This window comes from Gymnogyps californianus, chromosome 24 (assembly GCF_018139145.2).
Source record: "Gymnogyps californianus isolate 813 chromosome 24, ASM1813914v2, whole genome shotgun sequence".
Taxonomy (NCBI): Eukaryota; Metazoa; Chordata; class Aves; order Accipitriformes; family Cathartidae; genus Gymnogyps; species Gymnogyps californianus.
The window spans coordinates 5,739,773-5,766,305 of record NC_059494.1 but is presented as its reverse complement, the minus strand read 5'-3'; the positions used below and the strand labels follow the sequence as shown (position 1 = coordinate 5,766,305).

Sequence of the window (26,533 nt, the reverse complement as noted above, 5' to 3'; positions counted from 1 at the left end):
GTTATGGCAGTCGACTTGTAAAAGGAAAACTCCTCCCTCTGTGGAACACACTGCCAGTCCTTTAAAAAATGTAAATGTACTATGTCACATGGCAGACTATCGGTAGATCATATTGAGTTCCCAGTTGGTGTTTGGAGCTCAGAACTGTGGTATTTAATTCCCTTAGTAGGCAAAACTTTCTTCCCCTGAGGACTTCCTCTGTTCTTTGAATCTCCTTATTCAGAAGTAGGAACTCTACGTGCACGATTTAAAGGTTTGTTTGGTTCCGCTTGAATCGTGTAGTGACATATGTGCCCCCATTTTCCAAACTTTGTGAAATGCACATAGGCTTGACTTCAAGTGATCTACATTCTGCATGTTCACTTAGTAAGCATGTTGATGTCTTAGAGGTACGCCTGAAGGGAAGGCAGATGAACAATGACTTGTTAAGTTTTTGAGTCTGTAAAATAGTAAAACTATTCTCCTTCCTAAGTGGGATTTAAAATCTGTTAATAAAAATGCCACACAGGAGGAGGATGCTTATTCTATAAGGGAGGGCTGAGATTTGATTGTGAAACTTCTTGGGGAGGCTGTAGCATTGAAGCTAGTCTAATAAAAGACATTACTTATCCCTCCTAGCTTTGCTTCAGTTATGATACTGCAAGTGGTTTTGTTTCAGATCTTTCCCTTTCTGAGAAAACTGACCTAAAAACGTGTAGTAGTTCAAGTTTGTGCATGTAGAATACTGTTTAAAAAAAAAGTGTGTTATATGATTAAACAGTAAGCCCTCACTTAGCATTCAGCATTGCTTCATATGTAATTAGATATCTAAAGGGAAGATACTTACAGTGACAAAATCATTTGCCATCATTCTGAGAGAATTCTCATTCTGTAAAACCAGTACGTGCTCTCATGTTACTAAGTTGAATTAATTTTTGCTTATGTTTCTGTGTCACTCTTTGAGGAATTTTATCAGCAGAAGATAAACAGATATTTTCCTGACTTACAAAACCTGTTTTGTTTGGGTTTTTTCAGTGTAGAGAACTCTACAAACAGCGCAGATGCATCTAGCAACAAGTTTGTTTTTGGACAGAACATGAGTGAGCGAGTCCTAGTGAGTATCCACTGTGTATGAAATGTTGTAGTTTTGTGAGTAGTTTGCATTATTGATTCTCACTCAGGAATTTTGAGAACCTTTAATTATACTTGTCACTGGAGCACGGTTTTCTTTCAGTGGCTTCCCCTGTAGGTAACTTATTTTGAGTGCAGCGTGGGGGTTTCATTATGAGCTATTGTCTGCAACAGCAGTGCTCTCCAGGATTTCCCTGCCAAGCTCTACCAGTGTAAGGAGATTCGAGTGCCTTCTCTGTAGTGCATGTGGTTGCCAAGTCCAAGCACTTTATGGCACAGCTTGCTCTTGAAACTAAAACAATGTTTTATGTTTGCTGTCCTCCAAATTGAGAAGAGTTCACTTACATGACTCCCCCAGTGATGGGATTTCAAGTCCAGCAGTAAGGCAGCTGCCTCAGTACTGAGGTGTGATTCAGGAAATTCTCTGTTTATTGTGTACCAACCTAAGGTATAACTTCTAGTGCCTCACTGTTTCCTACTGTTGTTTTTATTGCTATGCTAATACAAAAGGGAAACATTTAATGCTGTGCATTCATACCTGTCTAATGACTGAGCAGGGAGTTCAGTCAAGTATGCCTTGAGTTGACCTGTAGCTGAAATTGGTTTGCTTTGTTGAACATAACTTGGAAATAAGGGTTGAAATTTGGTTTCAGTTCAGGGGAAAATAATTTGAACTGGTTTTCAGGTCACACTCCATTCAATTCCTTGGCTGGGTAGTAGGATAGCTTTTACTGTGAAAGCATGTCGTCTGTGGGATTTTTTTTTTTTTTTTTTTTTGCTGTATGGTTTATAAACACTAGGGCTTTCCTCAGTAATTGATCGCTAGTCTTGTTCTGCAAAATTAGTGTATACTTTCTCTCTTCTGTTTACCTCCTCTTCTTTTTGTGATAGAGTCCACCAAAATCAAATGAAGGTAGTACAGAGAGTAATAAGGAGAATGCTGCTACGGAGTCTGGGTCTGAATCATCTTCTCAGGAAGCCACACCAGAGAAAGGTGAAAAACAAAATATTATTTTACGAATGGTAGTTAATCCTTGTTTAAATGATTGCATTTTTCAATATCCTGTTACTTTATAAAAACATAACATTTTTACGTTGCCTTTACTGTCTCCTGTAACCAAAGATACAGACTAGGGGTGGGAGGTGACGTGCTGGATGCTATAGATTCTCTTGTCCTTTTGTCTTTAATATTAAACACGTACAGGCTACACCCTCTTCTTCATGGTCGTTCTGCGGTATTGGGAGTATCTTCAGCAGAATGAAAGTAGAGGGAATTAACAGAGCAGGTACTTGGACCCACAGAGTGTAGAAGAAATGTGGCAAACTGTTTTAACAATTCTATTATACTTCCAGTGACTGAATGTCCGAGTCAAATGTATGTTGTCTTGAGTGGGTGCACCAAATGTGTTGTTTGAACCAAGAACTGTTTGCTGAATTCTAGACTTCTGTGACTCTTCAGATTGGCAAGATTTTCTGGAAATGTTGGAAGCTATGGGTTTTCTCCAGCAAACTGCTTGCAAGCCAAAATAAAAGTGGAAAATGAATCGTGCTGTACATGTGTAGGCACAACTGTATACCTGGTGGTGTTATCAGTACTGCTGGAGTGCCAACAGTTATGTAGGTGTCCATGTGTTAGCAAAGGTTTTGAAATATTGTATGTGGGGACAAAATTTTTCAATAACTTACCTCTTCTGTGCCTTGTGTCTTCTTGTGCTTTTAAAACAAGTCTTAAAAGACAAGCTTTAACTTCTGCTTTAAATTTCAATCCTATTTCTAATGTTCTATTAATGTCTGTCTTCTGTACTTTTATTTCTCCAAATTCTGGTATACTTGTGTGAGACCTTTATAAATCTTACAAAATTATATGCTAGTCATTCTCAAACTTTCAAAATGTTGTTCAGCTAATAATATTTCAGAATCACTGGCAGAGTCTGCAGCAGCCTATACTAAAGCAACAGCAAGGAAGTGTTTATTAGCGAAGGTAGAAGTGATTACTGGGGAGGAAGCTGAAAGTAATGTGTTACAGGTAAGAAACGGATAAAGTAGAGGAGCTCTGAGTTTATGGGGATTCAAATGGATGTCCAGTGAATGCACGCCACCTGATTCCCTACAACTCAGCCATCCTCTATATCTCTAATGTACTTTCTTGTGTTAAAATGCAAACTTTGTGTATTTATTATCAGATCCTTACTTTGTTGTTTCTTAATTTTCTCTTTCTGAATAAGCCATCCAGATGAATATTAAGCATAAAAGCTTCTCTCTCCTATAAAACAATTATTTGAAGAAAATTTAAATGAACTAAATATTTTTAAGTTCTTTAATTATTCTACTACTGAAGATTTTTTTAAAACTCAGAATGGACTGTTATGCCAGCAATCTGGTTTCTTGCATAGCAGAAACCATAAAACAGTACTCAGGAATAATTTGTCTTGAGGTACTTAATCAAATTAGTGACTTTTTAGAAGGACATTCGGTCATGACTTAGACTCCTGATTTTAATTGTGATTGATTTAATATTGTAGTTATTCATTAACTTAAATATACTTAGTAACTTCAGTGTGTCCTTAAGAAAAACGTGCAGGGTTTTTGTGTAAAACTAAGTGGTATGTATATTTTTTCCCCCCTCTCTTTATCCTCCAGTTACAGTTTTTTCTTGATCTTTTAAGTTTCTCAGCACTTGAACCGCATTATTTTTTAAGGATAGCTTTTTGTTCTTACAGATATGCTGGTCTGTTCTGACACCAAACAGATGCGCTGTGTCAGTAACTAATGCATATCAGTTACACTTGTATTATCCTACAAAATCATAATCTATAACGTTTGTCTTCTCGGACTTCTTTTTATCAGACATGAATGGTCTTTAAATAGTTGTTCTGGTACTTCTCTGTTTCTGTATAATTCAGAAACTCCTGGATGCTTCATGTAATTGAACAAGACACTGAAGAGATGAGAGTCCTGTTTCACTTAGAAAAACCACAACTTTAAGCAGTTCTATACTTAAGAGGACTGATTTGTATGAATATGTTGTAACTTAACAGACCTCTCACCTAACTTCTGTTCTTTTTTCCTGTGAAATTTAATGCACTGGAATCCCGAATGGGACTTGTACAGACAGAACTATGCTAATGTTGCAGAAATGAAGTATACAGAGCTAGGTGTTCTATGGTGGAGAAAATGAGAGAAACGGAGGGAACAAAAATGGAAATATATTCTCCACCTAGTGCATGCACATATGTGGGGAACTTGAGGGGTGACAGTTTGAAGTATGAAACCTCAGCAATGACAATGAAGATGGATTAGAGGGGGGGATATAAAGTAGAGACGTTTGGCAGGGCAAGAAAAAGGGAGCTTTTATGGGAAGCAGGAACAGTCCTACCATTAGAAAGTACAAAAGTTGTACTTTTTCGAACTGATGAATCAGGAAGGCAGGAAAAATACCTCGTTTATTCATGATCTTGTCTGGGTCACGCTTTATGAATTGATAATGAGCTAACATGTTTGTTAATCCTTTCTTCCTTAATACAGGAAGAATTTTGCTTTGCTTTCATTGTGCTGGGTCTTCCCAGCAACAACTACCGCCTTCAATGGTGTAAAGTGCACCTAAGACTTTAAAAAGAATTGACTGATTTAAGATGATAGGTGGCTCTTACCCAGTCTCTTATCACAATAAGTTCCCTCTGTGGAAGTTTGTACCTTATCTGAAAATTGTTCTTGTTGCTTGATCTTGAACACAGGTATTCTTTAAGAATATATAGCTTCTGTTAATAAAACCTTATGAAACCAGACAGCATATTTTGAAGAATTTATTGCAAAAGAGAGGACAACTACTTTGGTTTCCACAGCTATAGGCAGTTTAAAATTCCAATATGAAATCTGAATATTTTTTTAACCAGCTGTAGGTGACTAAATATGAAATATATTATTACTTCAATCAGCCGCTATGCTATAGAGATATTTTCTGTTACAGATTCAGTGCAAGCTGTTTGTATTTGATAAAAACTCTCAGTCTTGGGTGGAAAGAGGTCGAGGACTTCTGAGACTGAATGATATGGCCTCAACAGATGATGGAACATTACAGTCTCGGCTGGGTAAGAGGAACCAGGGGAAATGAGGTACTGGATGACAGTCAGTGCTATTTTCATAGGATGCTTCCATGACACACAGCAGCATCCACTTTAGGTTATGTCTTAGGTCAGCAACTCAGAAGCAGTTTGGACCTTTTCTCTTCAGTTTATGACCATTTCCTCCAAAGAGAGTATCTTTTCATATCCTCCTATTGTAGCAAATGTTCCAGTTACTTTTTTCCCCATAAAAGCAAGCTATATTTAGCAACTAGAATATTTAACTAGAAATTTATGGTAACATTCTTCAGATCTGGGCTCTTTGCTCTTTGGGACGGGGTGCTTGTGGCAGGGCAAGTCTCTTTGAATAGTGCACAATTGTTCAGACTGGGAGGAATGTGCATTAGGCTGAGATTATCAGCTCAGATCCAATCACTGAACTTTGATGTATTAACATATAAGACTTTGGACTAAATATAAAGATATTTATAGTTATATATTTATCAGACATGACTGATAATTTTTAATAGCCTACATTCTTCTGATTAACAGTTGTGACAAGATTCCTGTTTTAAGGGCTTTCCCTTGCTATTCTTTGTAAAGAGACTTAAACATTCACACGATAAAGAGCCACCTTGGCTGTTCTGAGCTTCCTGGTGTGTCCTTTTCCACCTAACTGATGTTGTGTGTTGGCTTTAGTGATGAGGACTCAGGGGAGTCTCAGGTTAATCTTAAATACCAAGCTCTGGGCCCAGATGCAGATCGATAAAGCCAGTGAGAAGAGTATCCGGATCACCGCCATGGATACAGAGGACCAGGGAGTTAAAGTTTTTCTTATATCAGTGAGTACCATTTGTTTTGTTTACATCTTAACCTTCCTACTAAAATTGGTGCTTGCTTAAATTGTAGTTGAGGTAACATTCCCATTTTTCTTTGCACCCTACCTCCTTACCACCACCCCCTCCCCAAAGATGAGGGGTTTGGCAGACTTTGCTTGTCTGAAAAGCCTTACTAGTTGTGAAGAAATTCCACATAAAAGGCCGCCCTAGGAAGCCAGATTGTCCAAGTCATGGAATCTGTTCCATGGCTACTGAGACTATATCTGTAGTGTAAGATTAATGCAAATCATTTTTTGCTATCAAGGGAAATAGGCATTTCATGTAATAGCTTAATCAAAATTAGATGTACCAGAACTTGTAGCACGGGAAAGCTGTCATTGTCTGTCTACGGTGTGGGTGGATGTATAGGTCCTCACTGGAAGTGAAACACTAAATATTGTCAAGAACATTATGTTAGTAGTTAAGGGTAACACATTTTAACTTTGATTTTCTTTTAATACAGAGTATTCCAAGCAGTAGCAGGACAGTGAAAGTGATTTCTGTGCTTGCTAAATGGGGAAACAGCAATCCCAATTAGAATTACTAAAACACTTGGGAGATCATGATCCAGTCAGCAAGAAAGAGAGGTCATTCCCTAATGTCTGCTAAGAGCACTTACAGATTTTGAGAGGTCTGAACACATTCTTTTGACTTACACTGATTCTACACAAGGAGTTGCTAAAGAATTAAGTGTTCTTATGGATCAGAAATTAAGAAAACAGCAACAAATGGTCAGCTTCCCGTGTGACATTAGGTTTGTAGGACTTGGATCTGGAGTCCCAGAGTGGAACTTAATGATATCGAATATCCATTGGTGAAGAAAAAGCAGTGAAATTAATGGATAACTTTTTCTCAGCGTTTTTCTATATTTGAGAAGTTTGAGGTAATCTGTCATCAGGTTGTTCACTATTGATTTTGGTATTGATGAAAAGTATCTTGCATGGAATAACTTACTCGCTACAGCTCGTTGCAGGGGAATTTTGCAGATATAGAGGTGACAGATGGGGAGAATGGAAACAATTTTTTTATGAAAGAATCTGAGAAGTGAGATCGTTACCTCACAGTCGACTTGGGGTAATGGTAATAGTAGTTAATATGAGGACTTAATTGACATAGTGAAGACAGGGTTTCAGAGTATGCGAAGGGAGTTCCCTTTTAAGTAATGTCCATTAAATACTGAGTTCGATAGGCCTAAAAATTGATTCTTTTGAAGGCATGAAGTGGCCAGTAACCTTTGAGAGTAAAGAAGATATATTCTTGGACAGATTGTCGCAAATGCTTCCCTCTGAAACAGCTGACTAGTTGTCCTGGTTTCGGCTGGGATAGAGTTAATTCTCTTCTTAGTAGCTGGTACAGTGCTGTGTTTTGGATTTAGTGTGAGAAGACTGTTGATAACACACTGATGGTTTAGTTGTTGCTAAGTAGCGCCTATCCTAAGTTAAGGACTTTTCAGTTTCCCATGCTCTGCCAGCAAGGAGGTGTGCAAGAAGCTGGGAGGGAGCATGGCCGGGACAGCTGACCCCAACTAGCCAAAGGGCTATTCCATACCATGGAACGTCATGCCCAGTATAGAAAGAGGGGGGAGTTGGCCGGGAGGGGTGGATCGCTGCTCAGGCATCGGTCAGCGGGTGGCAAGCAACTGCATTGTGCATCCCTTGCCTTTTCTTGGGTTTTATTTCTCTTTTTTTTTGTTAGATTCCTTTTCATTACAATTATTATATTTTCATTATTATTAGTTAGTATTTTATTTTACTTTAGTTATTAAAATGCTCTTATCTCAACCCGTGAGTTTTACTGTTTTTTTTCCTGATCCTCCTCCCCATTCCACTGGGAGGGAGGAGGGGTGAGCAGCTGCGTGGTGCTTAGTTGCTGGCTGGCGTTAAACCATGACACCAGTATAAAAGAGAGTGTAAAAAAAAAAAAAAAAAAAAAAAAAAAAAATTGAAATAATCACCTGCCTGACTGCATGTCCATTCAGTTTTCTCATTATATCTTATGTTGAAATTTTATGTCAGTGCGTCATGAAAACAATTAAGTGACTTGATTACGATTAACTAATATGTGAAGTTGAGTGACAAACCTGGAAAGATCTGTGCAAGACAAACTTTTTAATTAAAGATCTTTTTAGCATAAGCTTTTGGGAGGTGTCAGGAAAGGTGTGTGACTCCTGGGTGAAGAAGGTTATATAAAATCAGGTAGTACTGGTTCTGTTAGCCAGAGAAAGTTGGTGCTGAGCAGAGAGGAATATACTCTCACCATCAGAGTGTATATCTAGCATCTTGCTATATATACCACAACCCATTCTGACCTAGTTTGAAAAACCCTGTATGAGAAAACTGAAAAGTAGATTGTGAAGTTTGGCATGACTGGTGTGTACTATGTAAGCAGTGTTTTATTCTGTTATAATTCCTTGCACCTTTTTCTTGTTTCTGAATATTAAAAAAATGTAGGCAAGCTCTAAAGATACAGGGCAGTTGTATGCTGCATTACACCATCGGATCTTGGCCTTGCGGAGTAGAGTGGAACAAGAGCAAGAAGTCAAGAATGTAGCACCTGAGCCAGAGGTAACGCAATCAAATGAGGAAGACAGTGATGATGATGTCATTGCACCTTCAGGATCAGTTGGAAGTGGTAAGCAAGAAAGACAACAGTGTTTCCTGTTTCCATACATTTTTCTCTGTTGTTCTTGGAGGCAGACTGTCCTCTCTGTAACTGTGTATTATAGATGTACTTGGGGCCTGTTACTTCTCACAGGTGTTTGTGGAATAAGACTCATTGCATGAATTGCCTTTTTGAATGCAACTGTTTCTTGCTACTTCTCCAAACTGGTAAAAAGGCCCCTGTGCTGCTTCCATCTGAGTTATATGTCACAGTGTAGCAGACGTTATCTGTGCTTCAGTTAGTTCTAGTTCTAGGATTTTTAAGGGGTGGTTGTGAGTTTCATTTTTGCCTTCAACATGGCCAAGGCTTGCACGTAAAACCTGAGATGACTATCGTGGGCTACTTTCAGCAGGCAGGATCCAGACTGACCCTTGAGTAGAGTGCTATTTGGAAAGCAGAAGGTTTACAAAGGGGCACGGAAGGAGTGTAATTAATTGCATTGTACGTGAGGAGACCATAATTGAAGAAAAGCACTAGCCTTCACTTTGAGGAAGGCTTCCTTCTGTACTCCTGACTTGGGAGTCATCTGTGCTGTGTTTTCCTATGGCTTAGAACATCCAGCTTTTGACAGAGACCCGTCCTCCATGCTGATGCACTGAAGGGAAAAAAGGAGTGAATATGAACAAAAGCAATGGGTGGATTGAAGAGGCTGGAAACTGAGCTTTTAGGCTCTGGGATGCTACTGGGATCCCCAAACCAGAGTAGTCAAGAACATTAAGTTCTGTCCACTGCAGAATTTTATCTGGAGAAGGAAGATGTAAGGCGGGGGAGGGGGAACTCTACAGTTCTCATCTGTCATTTGAATCCTAAATCTGAGACTTCTGTAGGCTTCTGAGGTAGGGTCTCTTATTGTAAGGCAAGAAACAAGATATTTCTTATGACAAAGAACTACTTTGTTTGTTTCAGGTCCTAATGATGAAGGTGACGGGCAGAATGTTGGCAGCACATAGCAGATGTGAGCCGATCTGCTTGCAAGGCTGCTATGAACACCATCTTGCAGGCATCTCTGGATACCCCAGGCCAGCTATTATTTCAGGCAGTGTTGAAGGCTCCAGGACTTAAGAACTGTGCATCCCTGTTCTGTTTGTTTGGTTTTTTGGTCTGGATCAGTAGATTCCACACAAAAAAAGCAGACTTGGAAACTACCTGAATGTGGTTTGGGACGTGAAAGCTCATCATATTGATGAGCCAAAAAAAAAAAAACCAAACATTTCCCCTCTTCCTTGTAATTGAAATGGCACATTACAGCTTGTCACAGCTTTTCATTGGGACCTTTTGACTGTTTCTTCAGTAGTTCATGTCTTGCAGGCCTCCGAGATAGAACTTTCCGACACGGTTCCAACTCGAATTCTGCTTTCATAACCCCTACTCCCCCTTATGAGTTTCTGCCACCTGCAGGAAAACCGTGTCCTCACCAGTTCCTACACTCACTGACTGCCCTTTTGGGTTCATTCTCTTTTTGGACTGCAGATGGGGCAGATTATATTTTTACCTTTTAATCCCAGCGTAGGTTGTGGACACCATTGTTCCTGTGTAGTGGGTTTGTAAACAGAGAGAAACAAAACATTGTGGTTCACCAGAAAAGCTTTTTTAATGCAGTAATAAGAGACTTTAAAGTCCACAGGACGTTTTGCTAACTCCTTTTGTTTCTTCCCATTTCATTATTATTATTTGGGGATTTATATTGTGGTGATACTTTTTTATTTTAGTTTTTTCAATAAGATGCTCTTGTGTGTTGAAAAAGTGAAACTATTGTTTTGTACTGTTCTTTTCTGTTACTATTTAAGGGAGAGCTAAGCCACTATATATAATAGATGTTGCATACAATTTTTCTTAGAAAATTATATGTTTCTGTGGCTACAGTAAAGCGTAGGAGGCATACAGGTTACACCTTCAGAAAAGTAGATGAGGAAACAGCTGTTAGCCCTTGGAAGAATAAAATAGGCTCATGTAATGAGCTCCGTCAGCCATTAAAATAAATCTGTATAATTAAGCAGCTCTCATTTAATGGCTTGATTCAACAAGCCATTTAAGCACTTGCCTGACGTAACTACATGTGAATAATCTTACTGAAGTCAATGCAACTATTCATGCTTAAAGTTGAGTACATTTTTAAATATCTTGCTGAATTAACGGCCTTAAATAGAAAATTAACTTCTAACCCTTCCTGTCCCTGTACTGTTTCCTGAAGTCTTGCAGCATGAAGAAAAAGGTAATATTGCCAGCTTTGAATAGTTTGGGCTGAAGGATATTGTATTCTGTTCCACCAAAATAAAAGCAAGAATGTGTTTTCCTGTGTGTAATTCTGAAGTACTCCTACTGTAACCATAACTCACTTTTTGCTTTGGATGTTCTCTAATCATTTGGGCCTTTTATGTGAAAGTTGAGTTTTATTTCGTTATTAAAACATATGGTATATTCTTGTCCAGCAAAGTTGGAATTTGGTAGTCACTAAGAACAGTGACTGGGTCACTTTCTCTATAAATTCCCCAAACTGTTCTATTTCCTTTATAAACAGTTTACTGATAGATCATTTCTCACTTGCTTGCTCTTTCTCCTGTAGGTTGAGGAGATCTAAAATGCACCATTTAAAAGAAAATTAAAGGGGAAGAAGCATTTAATGTAGCATGAATTGAAAATGAAAACCCAGGTTGTAGCACAAAAGCAACTTTGGGATTATTCCAATAGCAAAACAGTCCTTACTGCCTCTCTTTGCATGAAAGACTTTTCTTCACTGGGACTCAAGAACATGTTTTTACCTGTTATCTGTTGTTAACCATTGTTGGAGACTTAGGCTGTTGGGGCAGGGGAGTGCTTTGCTTTTCCTGATAGCCTGTTGAAGGAACATCTTGGATGACTTTTCCGGGGAGTGAAAAGGGCTAATGATTAGCTGTGCCGCTGCATTTGTGATTTCTCTGGATTGTCTGCTCATGCCTTTTTGCATTTTGGGTTTTTTTCTCCTTAGAGTTATGGGGGTTTTTAACCATGCACAAACCTATTGCTGCACCCCTTCTCATGCAGCTCACTAATAGAAGCATAGCATGTTTCTTAATACCCACCCATACAATTGTTTCTGCATCACAAGGTCTGGGGAGCTTCTGTATTTTCAAATAAGTGATCTGCATTTTGGATCTTGGATCTCTTTACACTGAGATACTCAGATTTAAACTACCCTTTTGAAACAACCTTGCAGCATAAAGCTGCTTGTTGTCAGCATAAAGAAAATTACTAAGGTGTCTTGGTCAGCAGGGCCTGCTTGTGGAGAAGCAGGGGTTATTTCCTGGTCCCAGACTCCATGGGGTCTGTGCAGAGTCGCACTTTGAGGCGCTTTACCTAGAATGAAATGGATGGTGCATGAAGATTCAGAAAAACGGAATAAGCATGCTTGCTTTGATGGGGTTTAGTGGTGGTACACAATCACCTACAGCATTCTAAAAAAATCTGGCAACTATTTACTGATACAAACTTTATTTCAGCTGGAAGCTTTGCATATATGTTTATAGTGAAGAGGGAAATATTACTGTGAACCACTAACAGAATTGGCCATAGACTGAGTTCAGGCCCTGCCCAGCAAGATGTAGTTACAGCAAAGCAAAACTCTTACTTCACTCTCTGCTTTGAGCCTTAGTAAACTAGTGACAGGTAAAACGAGATAATGCCCATGTGTTTTGAAAGATTTATGTAAGACTGTCTTATCAAAATGTATGTGGGAACTACATTAAAACTTTTATCAGAAAACAAGCAAACAAAACGCCCCAAGCCCTGCGTTGTATTTCCTGTGCTGAGCAATGGCTGCTAGAAGGGAGGCTGATGATGACCACGTTTGCCTTCTTACAACAATCTTCCCCTTGCACCACCCTCCTGCTGCATCTTTGATCTTAGGTCTGTTGTTAACATATGGATGTTGTTAGCAGTTACTGTGTATCTTCTTGTGGCTGCTGACTGATGCAGGCACAGCCTTTCAAATTTTCCAGGAAAAAAAAATAGAGGAGTGTAATAAAGTTGAGTACATCTGATGGGGAAAATGTTGCAAGAATGGTGGTGTTACTAAAACCAGAAGTAAACCTCTTATCCATAAAATTAAAAATAAGACTACACCCCCAGGAAATACAAACATTAAGGTAAGAAAATGTGTAGTTACAACATCTTTCTGTAGTCCAGTTCCCAGTGCGTGATGCGCTACTTCAGAGAAGACAGGGCAGGGAAAGATCTAAATAAACTAGTCCTCAGCAGTCCTCCACTGAAACCAGGCTGGGCAGATGTCCAAACTGTTAGAAGCCTGCAGGAATAAAAAAAACCTCCAACTTTGTAGCGGCTTTCCCCCCTGTTCCCAGTCACTGAGGTATCAATTCCATTGCTTAGGTATTGCTGCCATTAAATGACTGTTCGTAATGCGTCCCATTCTGCAGTTTGACTGGCCTCTTGTTCTCCCAGTGAGTGTAGAAAATGGTTTATTTCCTTTCTAGAAACATGTTACATATTTGAAAATTTACCATGTTTCCCCATAATCTTCTCTAGTTTTAGGAATTCCAATTATGATAATTGCCATAATTTGTCATGCAAGATTTCATTAAACTGACTTTTCACTGTGCGCTTCTCTCCCCTTGTTCTTTGGTCTTTCTGTGCACTGACTCGCTTAAACTGAACCCTAGAGTCCATGATGTGGGTAGCAGATCAATTCAGACAGAATGTTACAAAGGTATTTTAAGTTTCCAGGGTAATTGTTCTCCTCCTGTGAAGATTAGCGCAGAGCAACAGAGGTGCTAAGAGAGAATTGCTGAACTAGACTCTTAAAGTCAATCTTAATTCCTGCCTGCTAGGTTATGGTACAGGTATCTTGCAAAGAAATGCTCGAAGATAATTTGTAAGTGTGTCTCATTTAAAGATAGTATTCAGAGTTCCCTTTCGACTGCCTCCTTTCAATGGCTTAAAGATACGAAAGCTGAATTTGTCATCAAGAACACTGGTAATTCTGTTGCTGGGCGTAGGCAGTGAATGCCTTTTTTAAGGGTATCTGTGAACTGAATGTGGGGTATATTTTAAACAAGCCATTCCTGATCGAATTCTGGTAGCTTACCTTCAGCTTCTAATGAAACCTAGGAAAAGCGAAGTAGTAATGTTGTATTTGATGTCCTCCTCCTGTTCAGGAGACCAGGAGGTTATCGGTCAGCTATCCTCCCAGCTGGAGGACATTTCCTGCTGGTAACAGTTACCTGAGCAGTCCATGCCAAGCCTCAGGCTGTACTAATTGTACACATGGGAAATGCTTTTTATATTGACCACTGGAAAGTAGTCTGTTTTGCAGACAAGATAAAATTCGTGTTCTGGAGAGTTAAGAGTGCGAGTTCAGATGCAGATAGGAGATCTGTTGAATAAGGCCATACAAAAAGCTCCCAAAAGAGGGGAGGATGGGGAAATGTTTTGAATGTGACTTGCTGGTGGGTGGTTCTGTCCTCACTTCTAAAAAAGTTTCAGAGGTAGAAGGAAACCAAGTTATTTGTAGATTGTAGTATGCTGGCAAGTCAGTCCCCCCATTTAACAGTTAAGGGAAGTAATACTCTCTGTATTAGCTAACTGGTTTGTTGCCGTAGTCTACAGTTAATCATAAAATATTTGGAGTAAAGTTAGATGTTTTAAGAGTAATGTTACTTACCTAGATTGATTTATATGTTGTTTTCCGTGGAACTTGCCTGTTTATAGTAAGGTAACTGTTACATCTTACTGTAACAGTTCTCTAATGAGCACTAATTGCCTAGGAAGTGTCTTACAGCATTCAGAAGCCTGAGGACAGGCTTCTGAAAAATAAACCGTAGCAGCAGTGTGCCAGTCCCTAAGGTTAACTGCAGTCTATAGGTAAGGCAAGTTAAGAGCTGCACAAAACCAGGTGATGTGTCTTGCAGCTACAGGCTTTGTACCTGCTGCAAACGAGGAGAGAAGTCAGGAAGAGTCTTGGTCCCACCTCACTTGTCTGTGGAAGGAGCGGTATGAATCCACTGCATGTAATAGTCAGAAGAGCTTTTAACAGCTGCTTAAAGCCTAGAATGCTATTCATTATTTAATGGTGTGGAGTCTTATCCTATGCAAGACTTAGTGGCTCCCATATGTTTATATTGGGGAAGGAGCATTTGCACCGTGTGCCACCATGCAGCCACGGGTTTTCTAGTCCTGCTGTCCGTAACAGTCACACACCCCTTTGTTAGATGTACTTAGAAGGGACTTTGCAGGAGGAATAAAGCTGTCCTATAAACTGCTTCCTTTAATAAACTGCCAGTGAGTACTTGATCGTTGCATTTGGTTTGCATTTATAAGAACAGCCACCTTTCTGGGGCACAGAGGAAGCGGTACAGTGGCCCTGCTGCTCCTGCTGGATACAAGGGACAGTGTGAGACCAGACTGAGCCTCCCTCTGTCGTTAATACACCCCATACCAGCTCATTCTAAAACTGACACTTGAGACAGCTCTGGAATGAAGATGACTTGTCTGCCCCGCTGTGCCTAAAGTGCGTGCCACCGCAGCAGATCTCTGGTGTGCCAAAGCCGGGCGCCGAGTCACAGATCCCTACAGCGCTCCGGTCCCTGGCTGTGCCCCGTCCTCCTCTCCCTGCTGACGAGGCCGGGAAAGCTTAGACCTCGCTGCTGTCTGGCATCCAGCTGTGTCGTGCTAGGAAGCAGACTAGTTATAAGTGCTGGTGACAAACAGCTATTTCTTGGGATAACGTGGGGGGAGTAGCTAGCATACAACTCCAGCTGCTTTGAGCTCCTATCCCAGAAAAGGGGTGCTGTGGGGGACTCTAGCATAATCGGGAAATTAAATAAAGTATTTAATAAGCTTTTCACGTAAAGGGGAGAGAGAAAGTAGATAGGTGAGAGAAAGCTTGAGCTAAGTGTCAATCCAGTTATGGACTTCTTCCATTCAGCTCTTGGGAGTTCTTTCAGTGGTGGGGAAGTGGAAGAGCTTGGCTTGAAGGGAGGTCACTGAGCAGAGCAGTGAGTTGCTGAGTGTGTTTATTAGCAAACCAAGAACAACCAGAAAAATAAATACATACAGTATTATATAGTGTGGCCTAAGTGTGTCAACACATCTTTATTATTTCAGAAGGAAAAAATGGAGATACAAGTATAACAGTATACAGAGACAGCCAGAGAATTAGAGTCCTTGAAAATTCATGAAAAATAATCCAAGCACTATTTAGTTATAATTGTAGCCCCTACACAAAAAAAACCCAAACCAAAACTCCACCAACCACCCCAAAACAGCCAGCATGGAAAAATTAAAGGCTCAGAGCTACCAGAAGCGTATGTTATCTGGATTTAGCCACAGAGCTGCAACATTTGAAAGCACCTTCAGAGCCACGGAGTGGGTGTGAGCTAAAGGATTTCTAAGGGTGCGCTCAAGCTCCTGCCAGCGGGCGGCAGGACGTCTGACCTGTCAGTGAGGGCCGCGGCCGAGACAGCGGGAAGTGCCGGAATGAGGTTCCTGGCCCGGGGACCGCGCCGTGCTGCGGTGATAACGGTGTGTTCAGCCGCCGCTCAGCTCAGGAGGACTGCGTCCGTTCAGCGTGCCCCAGCGGCCCCGCCGCTGCCGGAGGCGGCCCCGCCGGCCCCGGCCCGCCGCCGGGCTCGGAGGGCGGCGCGGTGCTGACATGGCGGCCGGGCGGGGCGGCGCCGCGCCGTCCTCTCGCGAGAGCGCGCCGGTGCAGGCGCCGGTGCTGGCGCCCGTGCCCTTGCGGCGCCATGGCGGGCTACTGGGACGGCCCCGAGGGCGAGGAGTGCCCGCGCCGCACCTGGCTCACCACCCGTGTGGGCGCCGCCGCGGGTGAGGATCGGGGGGGGCCGCGGCTGAGGGGGCCGCGGGGAGTCGGGAGGGCGGCGGCGGCGGCGGAGCGGGGCCCGGGCGGTTACGAGGCGGTACCGACGGGAGCCGGCGGCGGCGGCGGCCCGGCTGGGGCTGGCCGGCGGGAGCCCTGGCACCGACCGCCGGGGCTGTGCTGACTGGCGCCGTCCTGTGTTGCAGGCTTGGTCGGGACGGCCTACCGCATTATACTGCTGCAGCCCAACTCGGCCCTGGCCGCCTTGCAGATGGCAGCCGCGGACAGCGTCACCATGGGTAAGGGCCCGGCGCCTCCGTCCCCTGCAGCCGGCGGCGGCGGGGCCCCGCGGGCGGGCGCTGCCGGATCGGCCGGTCTCCCGGGCCGCCCTGCTCTGCCACGGCACCGGCAGCCTCTGGTGAGGCCTCCTGGCTCGGCCTCCGCCTGTACGTGTGGCTTGTGCGGGGTGCTGGTTGGTGGTCTTCCTCCGCACGCCTCAGAGGCAGACAGTTACTTTAAGGATGGAAGCCAAGAGCCAGAATGCTAAAATGACTTGAAAAAAGTGCAAAGCTTTACAGTTAGTATGTCCTTTTGCCGTATTTCCTCTAACATGCTACTTATTTATAAGTCAAATCATAATAGAATAGAAGTTAATCACACGTGGATAATATTTTCTGCGGGATAATGTAATACCAGTAATCATATGGGTGATGGCAAAAGAACTCCTGCATTAATGCTTGAGACAGAGGAACAGCCGTGTCAGCTCAGGCTGAAGATGCATCTGAGGCAGTCTCTGCCTCCCATGTTCTTTATGTAAAGACATGTTCTTTATTTGCAGTTTAGGCAATGCATTTTTTGCGATCTAGAGTAAAAGGTACATATTTTCAGTATATGCAAAACAGCTAGTTTATGGACAAAGGTATAGTGGAAGCAAACTTATTTTTTTACTTCATATATTTAGGCATTGTGCTTAATAAATCACACTTGCTGAAGAGCAAACACAATGTTTTTAATGGCAAAAGGAAAATAAATGTGGGGGTTTTTTTCCCATCGTGCTGTATAGCCAAGAAGAAACCACGTAGTTGTCTTGAATTGTCTTTGTTTTGCAAGAGAAAGCGGATGCTGAAGAGACAAGCAGGGAGCTGAGGGGGCTGTTCCAGCTGCAGGTGCAGATCCGCAAGGCTGAAGCTCCCCCAGCCCCTTGGCAAGTGCACAGTTTTCTTCTCACCAAACTCATCTTGTTTTTCAGTCTAATTTAATGGCTCATGTCACCTCTGTCTCTCCCCGTGCACTAGTGCTCTGAACTGGAAGCTAATTGACAAGCAGTCCAGATCTGCATTTTTGAGTTGTTCAACTCTAAAACAGGACCTGGAATCTCCTGTAATGAGTTGAGCCATAAAAGGTCATTATAATGGATCGGATGATGTAACCAATTATGATTTCAATAAATCCCATAATCCTAAACCAGCATATTGAATCCTCTTACCAGTTCTCGCACCTGAGGAAGAGCTTATCCTGTCCGCTGTTAAGGGGCCAGACCTCGTGGTCTGAAGCTGTGTGTTTTGCCTACAGACTCCTTGGTCCGAAGCAGAGAAGGCAGGGAAGCTGAAATACAGTCCTTGTTCTGTGGGCTTTGTTTCTTCAGTGCTCTTTTCAGTTCATTTTAGGATCAGCGTAATTGCATTTTCTGCTGAAAAACTGCAAAGGTTTGTAACACGAGCTTGTGATTTACTAGTTTACCATAGAGGTTGAAAATTTTCATCCTGGACGTTTTTGTTGTTCCCAAGAAGGACAAATTGAAATCTGCAGATGGTACCTGGTAGCCAGTTTCACATTTCATGATCAAGAACCTGTATTACAAACAAAAAAAGCTTTTTTGTGTATTTGCTTGACACAGCTATTTGCCAAAGTTTGCAGTTATATCGATGTAGGGTCTGATGGGATGAGGTATGTAATTCAGTGGACGAGACAATGCTACTTTGCAGTTTCTTAGTTCAATTCAAAATTCTTAATTCACTTTCAAAATCAGTTTACAAAAAGAATAATTTACAAACTCAATCCATTTCTCTACTATACAGAAATCATTGCAAGCCCCAGGCAGGCAGAGGAGTGTAAAGTGCCGGGACAAACCGACCTGAAGGAGAGCAGAGCTGTCTGAGTTTCTCTACCTGATTCCCCGTGAGGCAGAATTCACAGGGACTTGTGAGCTGAGTTTCAGCACAGAGCCCAGACAGAGCTCTGCTATCTCCTACGCCCTGGGGGAACGTGCTACAGAGAAAGCTGCTTCTCTCGTCTCTTACCCCCTGGCTGTTTGGAGGCTGCCCCATTGCCTCATCTGGGAGGGCTCTTATTTAAGTCTGAGCTAATAACCAAGCTGGATGTGGCGGTGTTTGTCCGTAGCCATTCGAACGCACCTGCCTTGTGTGCTGGCACACAGCAGGGTTCCTGGGGAGCCAGCTAATGGCTGAGCCGGACCTGCTTGCGCAGGGCCTGCATGGCACAGAGGGGGCTGCACGGCTGGACCGGAGGAGGTACCAGAAGGAACCAGATGGGACTTGTATAGTGCTGAGTCTCACCATTGTGGCTAGGATATGATGCCCCTGGGTAATCGAAAGCAGGTCTTGCTTCGTTTTCTTCTTTTCTCCTAGAGGAACCGCTGTATGGCACTCTGCATCTCAAAAACGTGCTTTGTATGTAATTCTCGGTTCCTTGAGGGGTTTTGTTTTGGTTTTTTTACCTCTTGTTTACAGCTACACTAGGAGCTGTGTTTGGCTTGACTACCTGCCTCAGCGCCCAAATCCGAGAGGAACCAGACGATCCCTTGAACTATTTCATAGGAGGCTGCGCAACAGGAGCTGTCTTAGGTGCAAGAGGTAAATGTGATTAATGCCTGTAATGAAATGAGCCCTCTTTGTGTTTAGAAACCTTTCAATTAGGGAAAAATGTGAAATAATCTTGATGCCAGGCTTATTTGGTAAAGATTGATCTCAGCATCTGAATTCCATTTCATGCCAGTTCTGTTGATGCTCCATTGTACAGGTCTGCTAAAATAAATACTGGAACAGAAGGACACCAGGGAGAACATCAAGCTGATTTACAGAATGAAAACAGAGCTGAGCCAGTACTGCCAGTTATAACTACCAGTTATAACTTGAAATTGCAGGATATGAAAAACGTAATTGTGGAAATCCATGTTTTCTTGGCAACAAATATGATTTATTTTACATGGAAAATATAATCTAACATCTGCCTTGTGAATTCTTCATGCACTCTGAGGGATAAGCTTTATCTTGCTGCTGTTGCTCCTATGGCATCTTGTCAGGCTAGGTTAGCTCCTGCAGATATTTATACAGCTGTTTTCTGTAGGCATTCAGACTCAGTGTTAAAGATGTGAGGGATTTATTTAAGTTGTAATTGTGGTGAAATACAGAATTTATCTGTATTTTTCCTAGTTGCTGAGCTGATGAGAGTTCGAAGCAGTGATTGTTATTTTTGTCACTGAAATAAGCCATTTAAGATAGCCTATGTGAGGAGATGGGGTAGTGGATTATAGAAATTGATATTTCAAATTGCAAGCTAAAAGCATGAGAAAACTTAATTTAAAAAAAAAGTCACTTTTCTGATTTCTCTTGGCAGTCAACGTTACTGATGGTCAAGGGACTGTGAGTAGCTCATGGAAAAATTGCAGAGTCTGTCGAGATCTACTGTACAGTACTTGTGCCCTAATAGATCTTTTACAGTTTAATGTGTTTTTTCCAGCTCACAGTTACATGACCGGTACCACCGCATGTTTGGGGTTTGGCATTACCGCTGCTCTAATGAAGATAGGTAACAAGGAGGGCTGGAGGCTGACGGGACCTCCCAAGCTGTAGATGTAACCTTTCCTCCCTGCGAGCTGTCTTTTGAATGCTGTATGTAATAAGACATTGTGTAATAAAGATACTGTCAAATCAGCAGTTGTCACAAAATTTTGATGTCGTCCGGTTGTTTGCAGTGTCGGGGCTGAGACGCAAAAAAGGCGGAGCCGTCGGAGAGGAGCCTTCATCCGCTGCTTCTGCTGAGATTTCTGTGCACAAGCCGCTTTGCCTCTGTGTCTCTGCATTGCGCACACAAGCTTGAGGGGTACAATTACCATTTTCAGTCTGGTCTTTTAGGAGTTGTTCTTGTAGTTTTGAGTGGGTCCTGCAGGATTTTTTGGCAAGGATTGGGATTGCACCGCACTGAGACCATCAGTGAGGGTTTGGAGTCAAAGCTTCTGAAGAGGCGCTTGGCTCTAGGTTGCGGATCAGGAAGTTGGGGTGGGGAAAGGGGGTATAGATTGCCCACAGCAAGGTGTTCGGGGGCCTGGGGGCTTTCTCCGGTAGGCATTTAAGGAAGTCTAGAGCTAACTAATTCTAACTTCAGGGTTAGAATTGGGGAATAGCTGAGGTTGGAAGGGACCCGTGGAGATCTTCCTGCTCAAAGTTGGAGCAGGTTGCTCAGGGCTGTGTCCAGTTGAATTTTCTATGTGCAAACAAACATGTCCAGCAAAGCCACCAAGAAGGTGTAGAGGGTTGAGGCGCAGAACGCATGAGGGGCGGTGAGGAGAACTGCAATGCTCAGCCTGGAGAAAAGAAAGTCGAGGGCTGATCTAGTGCTGTTTTTTCACAACTTAATGGTTACAGAAAAGGCAGGCTCAGGTGCACAGTAAAGGATGAGAAATAACAAGCACGAGGTGCAGAAAGGGAAATTCTAAGTAGATAGAAGGAAAAAACCTCACAGTTGGGGTAGATAAGTGCTGAAATACAGACTTGGAGAGGCTGTGAAACCATCTTGAGGGACACAGAATTCAACCAGACACATGGGAATATGAGGGTACAGGGACAGGACATTTGGGGACTGGGACGTGAGTTAACAGAGACAGGGAATATGGGCACTAGGGGAAGCGGGGATGTGGGGTCAGGGAACACAGGGAGGTGTGAGGGAAGGGGACAGGAGGTAGGGGAACAGGAGACAGGGAGGTTGGGGGACCCAGGGACAGCAGAGCAGGGGACAGGGTGACACGGGGACACACGGTCACAGCCATGGCAGGCTGTGCTGCTCCCTGGTATGTGCTCTCTGTGGGCAGGTGGAGGTCCCGGGGCGGGGTGCAGGATGGTCCTGGGGGTACTTGGGGCTGGGCCAAGGTGGGCCAAGGGGCTGGTGTCCCCGTGTGCTCCCTGGCACCGGGGCTGGGGCACTTCTGCCTCTTCAGTGTGGGGGTCAATGGGGCTGGGCTCCAGGAGCACAACGGGTGGTGGTGGAGGTGTCACCCCGCGTGGGGCTGGGGGAGCAGGGGGGTGGTTTCTCTCCCACCAAGGACTTTTGAGGGGGCCCTGCTTCACCCTGGGCTCTGGAGGTGAGCAAGGTTTAGGGAGGGTTCTGATGGGCCAGAGACCCCCAGCAAGACCTGCCCAGGGGAACCCAGGGTTTACAGCCCTGCCTGCACCTTCCCACTGCCTGAGAGGGGAAAAGAACTCTCAGCAGCTTCCACCTGCCCCGCTGCCTGTCCTCAGGGAACCTGGGTGTCCCTGCTGGGACTCCGGGGCCTCGGACCTCCCTCCGCCTGGGCCTCTCCCAGCTCCTGGCTGCGGCCACGTGTCCCGTCTGGGCTATAATTACCCGGGCACATTCCTGGGGGGTCACAGGAGCTTCCCGGAGCGGCGGCAGGCGGTAAGGGGGGACAAGCGCATGGCATGGCACAGCGTGGCACGCCGCACGGCAGTGCAGGACACGGCATACGGCAAGCACCACACCGGGCTGCAAAGTGCGTGGCCCGAGCGAGGACACGCGACACCGTGCAAACACAGCAAGCAACACGTGAGGTGCCACTCGTGACGGGGCGGAGGGGGGGCAACAGCGTGCAGTGCACTGCGGTGAGATGCAGCATGCCGCGCGAGGATCAGCGCACCCCAACAGTAAGCGATGCAAGAGGGAGCAAGACGTGCAACGTCACGCACAGCTCACAGTGCAATGCATTGCGACATGCGATAGGCAGTGCAACATGCAACAGGCAGTGCACAGCAGACACTGCCACGCGCTGAATGGGTGGGACAGGCGGCTTTGCTGGGGAGCTGTGCTGGGGGCCAGCAGCTTTGCTGCTGTTGGAGTACCAGTAGTTTCAACTATGGAGCAATGATCGGCTTGGTGGCTTCTGCTATAGGACGGAGGGTTTGATCGAGGACAGTGGACTGAGCTATGGGGCTGTGGGGCAGCAGCGTTGGCTGTGGGGCAGTAGCTTCATCCTGGGGATTCAGCGATGAGGCAGATGAGGGACATCAGCCTCAGCTATGGGGCAGCGACATGGCCCGTTGGTCTCACCTATGGGGCTGCGGTTTTGCCAAGGGGCATCAAATTCAGTTATGGGGCAGTAGCAGAGCCTGGTGGCCTCAGCTATGGGGTGGAGGCTTTGGCGATGGATCCAGTGGCTTTCATTATGGGGCCGTGCCAGCAGCAGGACCCCGTGTCCCCAGCCAGGACTCCTGCCATGGGCCAGAGGCTCTGGCTATGGGGACAGCACCCTGACCCCCCGCTCCGTGTGTTCCCACAGGCAAGATGTGGGTTGCAGAGGGGCCGGCCCCAGCCCAGTGGAGCCTACGGGACGGGGCCCACGCCGGACACTTCCTGGCCACGGCTGACCACCTCCGCACCGCAGGACAGCTGGTGGATGTGGCCGTGGGCCCGGAGGGCGACGTGGCCCATGCCGTGGTCCTGGCCTCCATCAGCTCCTTCTTCCTCCGCTTCCTGGAGGGCAGGACCAGAGAGCTGCGCCAGGACCCCCCACCCTGTGTCCCCCTGCCACCTGGGGCCACGCTGTGGGGCTGGCGGGCCGTGCTCGCCTTTGCCTATGGGGGAACTGTGCCCCATGGCCGGGAGAAGGAGGTGGAGGAGGCCGCCCGGGCCCTGGGGGCCCCCCGGGTGGTGGCCGCCTGTGCACCGCGGCTGGAGAGTGACCCCCAGGAGGGAGGTCCTGAGCCTCTGGAGGAGCAGTGGGAGACGCTAAGAGCCATGGAGCAGCTCCATGCCAGCGGCCTGGGCTGTGACCTCCAGCTCCAGGCAGGGAACGAGGTCATCCCAGGTGAGCCGGGGGTGGCGGTCACCCGGGAAGGGCTGAGGAGGGGGACAGGGCACGCTGGGAAAGCCAGGTCCCCTGGCAGGGATGCTGGGGCTGAGGCTCCAGGCAGGGATGAGGAGCTAGAGGTCCCCTTGGGAGAGCTTGGGGGGGGGGGGGGCAGGACCCCTGAGTTCCCAGGGGTCTGCACGGTGCAAAGGGTCCCGCACTGCCTCCCACTGTTCTTCCTCCTTCCCTCTAGTTCAGCGCCTGGCCCTGAGCTGCTCCTGTGACTTCTTCCGGGCCCTCTTCACTTGCCCCATGCGGGAGGCCACCCATGACCCCGTGGCCCCACTGCCCACGGGGCTGTCCCCAGCCGAGCTGCGCCTCCTCCTCTCCTTCGCCTACACAGGGGCTGTGGCAGGGCCGTGGCCTGCGGTCCTGGAGGCAGCCGAGACCTCCCTGCGCTACCAGGCCTGGGGGCTCCTCACCCTCTGCCTGGATGTTTTTACCCGTGGCCTGACCCCAGAAACTGGCCTGGACGTGCTGGCCTTTGCTGTGGCTTACGGGCTGGCCCAGGTGGGCCGCGTAGCAGAGGACTACATCTTGGCCACCTTCCCCAGTGTGGTGGCCACACCGGCATTCCTGGATGTTCCTGCACACCTTCTCATCCGCCTCCTCCGCTCTGACCGTCTCAATGTCCTCCATGAACTGGAGGCCTTGGAAGCAGCATCCCGATGGCTTATGGCCAATGGAGATGGCCAAGAGGATCTAGCCAAGGAAGTCCTGTCATCTGTTCGCTTTGCCCTCATGTCCGGCCGGGAGCTGAAGAAGGTCCCATCAGTGACCGCAGGGGTAGCTGACCCAAAGGTCCTCCACGAGCTCGTGGTAGCAAGTTTGGCCCCCATGGCCCAGCTGCCATGCCGGGTGCGTTCCTCGCAAGAGGTGCTGGTGGTTTGTGGTGGAGACAAACTGACGGCCAACCTGGCTGCCCGGAAGCCCAGCAGACACCTCTGGTTTGCCCACCGCTACCTCAGTGCTGTGGGGCTGGTGAAGCAGGTGGAGTGGCGGGCACTGGGACAATTTCCTGATGGTCCACGCTTCCGCCATGCTGTAGCTGTGGTGGGCAACATCCTCTACATCCTGGGTGGAAAGTGCTACTATGGGGCCCATGACACCCTGGCCAGTGTCTACAGGTGAGAGCTACGGAGGACCTAGAGGTGCCATGTGGCACCAGGACATTGTGGGATCAGAGGAGGTGTTGGTGGAGCTAGAGCTGCCCCATGCACCCAAGGCATTGTGGCATTGCAGTTAGTCAAGTTGCCCCAAGGCATTCTGGGATCAGTTGGGTGTAGGACTGGGAGGTGCCCTCCCACTCTGGGATGTTGCGGGCTGTTTGGGGGTAGGGCAGGGAGGCTCCTGTCTGGAGATGCCTCAGGGCATTAGGGGTTTGGTATTGCCCAGAAGGAGGGGATATTCCCATGCAAGGGGACCGTGTGGCCCCAAGGCATTATGGGATTGGCTGATTGTAGGTAGGTTGTTGCCCTCAGCGGTGCCAACATCACCTCATGGCATTGTAGGTAACAGGTAGTCTCTTGCCCCTTTACCTCTCAAACCCAGGTATCAGCCTATGGACGATTCCTGGGAGCACCTGGCCAGCATGACCTGTGGGCGGAGCTACTTTGCTGCTGTGGCACTTGGGGATTTCATCTATGCCCTGGGGGGCAGCTCGAGGGAGCTCTACTGCACAGACACTGTGGAGTGCTATGACCTGGCCAACGACACCTGGAGGTGAGCCCGCTCCATGTAGACACCTGCTTTCCTCTGCCCTAGGAGCCCCTTGCATTGGCCAGTGGTGCCCATCGAGTGGTCTTTGGGTCACTGAGCCTCCAATGGAGAATGGGCCTACAGTGGCCTTTGGGAGAGGTCTACTGGATGTTGAGGAACCATGTCCCATGGGGGTCATTGGGTGTTGGCCAGTGTTGCCTGTTGGGTGGTGAATGAGTTTTTGGCCAATAGTATTCACTGAGGGTCTGTTGGCCATCTGCCAATGAGACTAATCATTTAAACATCTTCCCGCTATGTTCATTGAGTGTTCTGTTGGGTGTTGGCCAATATTGTCCATTGAGGGAGTCCACTGTGGGTTGACTGTGTGTCTTTTGGGGTCTACAACGTGTTGAACAGTGATGCCCCTTGGGCATCCATTATGTGTTAGCTGATGCTGCCCACTGGGGCTCATTGGGTGTTGGCCAGCGTTGCCTGCTGAGTGGTCAACAGAGCCATGGCTCACTGGGGAACTCCTGGGCAGGCAGTCACCATGGGGCAGCCCTGCTTAACCTGCCATTCACCCCCTCCCTCTCTCCTTGCCCAGGAGGTGCCAGCCCCTGCCGATGGCTCTGTGTGGGCACGCAGCCTGTGCCCTGGATGGTGCCCTCTACGTGTCAGGGGGGTGTGACGAGGCGTGCCAGTGCCAGGCATCCTTGCTGCGCTACATCCCAGGTGCGCCTGCCACACTCCTGGCCCCCATGAATGGCCAGCGAGCTGGCCACATCATGGAGGAGGCAGGTGGGCAGCTCTATGTGGCTGGGGGGCTGTGCCAGCGGGATGGGCAGACTGGCTACAGGGACCAGCTGGCCTTTGAGGTCTACAGCCCCAAGTTGGACATCTGGGTCCTCCTCAGCCCCCTGCCCCATGCCCATGTAGTTGGGGGCGCAGCTGTGCTGGGGGGGAACTGCTCGTACTGGGAGGGTACAGTCATGAGACGTACAAGGACACCCACTTGATCCACGCCTACCAGCCAGGGACCCGGCGCTGGATCACCCGGGGCACCTTGCCCCATGCCTATACTGACCTCCAAGCCTGTGTCCTCACTGTACCCCCTGCCTTGCGTGGCCCCAGCTGCCTTGAGGAACCCTCAAGATCACCTGAAACCCCCAATAATACTTAG

The 26,533-nt window shown here is 46.2% G+C and overlaps 3 protein-coding genes across 5 annotated transcripts in view; all 3 read left to right on the top strand.

Annotated features, from left to right (window-relative positions):
- RANBP3 (RAN binding protein 3) overlaps window positions 1–13,301 on the top strand; it is a 54,896-nt gene extending 41,595 nt beyond the window's left edge. For 2 of the 3 annotated variants that reach the window (XM_050910739.1, XM_050910737.1), the window contains 7 exons: window positions 1,015–1,093; window positions 2,002–2,104; window positions 3,012–3,136; window positions 5,078–5,198; window positions 5,871–6,013; window positions 8,500–8,680; window positions 9,617–13,301. In XM_050910739.1, coding sequence (XP_050766696.1) covers window positions 1,015–1,093; window positions 2,002–2,104; window positions 3,012–3,136; window positions 5,078–5,198; window positions 5,871–6,013; window positions 8,500–8,680; window positions 9,617–9,660 — 796 coding nt within the window. In that variant the 3' untranslated portion in view covers window positions 9,661–13,301. The remainder of the gene's footprint in view (window positions 1–1,014; window positions 1,094–2,001; window positions 2,105–3,011; window positions 3,137–5,077; window positions 5,199–5,870; window positions 6,014–8,499; window positions 8,681–9,616) is intronic. The other variant, XM_050910738.1, reaches the window with a different exon arrangement.
- Window positions 13,302–16,431: 3,130 nt separating this feature from the next.
- Window positions 16,432–20,470, top strand: NDUFA11 (NADH:ubiquinone oxidoreductase subunit A11). The gene is made up of 4 exons (XM_050910749.1): window positions 16,432–16,525; window positions 16,724–16,816; window positions 19,268–19,390; window positions 20,277–20,470. Exons 1-4 carry the CDS (start codon window positions 16,444–16,446, stop codon window positions 20,387–20,389), a joined length of 411 nt encoding a protein of 136 aa, XP_050766706.1. The 5' UTR covers window positions 16,432–16,443; the 3' UTR covers window positions 20,390–20,470.
- Window positions 20,471–23,075: 2,605 nt separating this feature from the next.
- KLHL33 (kelch like family member 33) lies at window positions 23,076–26,533 on the top strand. The gene is given in 5 exon segments (XM_050910744.1): window positions 23,076–23,613; window positions 23,849–24,782; window positions 25,207–25,377; window positions 25,958–26,304; window positions 26,307–26,533. Coding segments are annotated over 5 exon segments (2,202 nt in total). The 5' UTR covers window positions 23,076–23,090.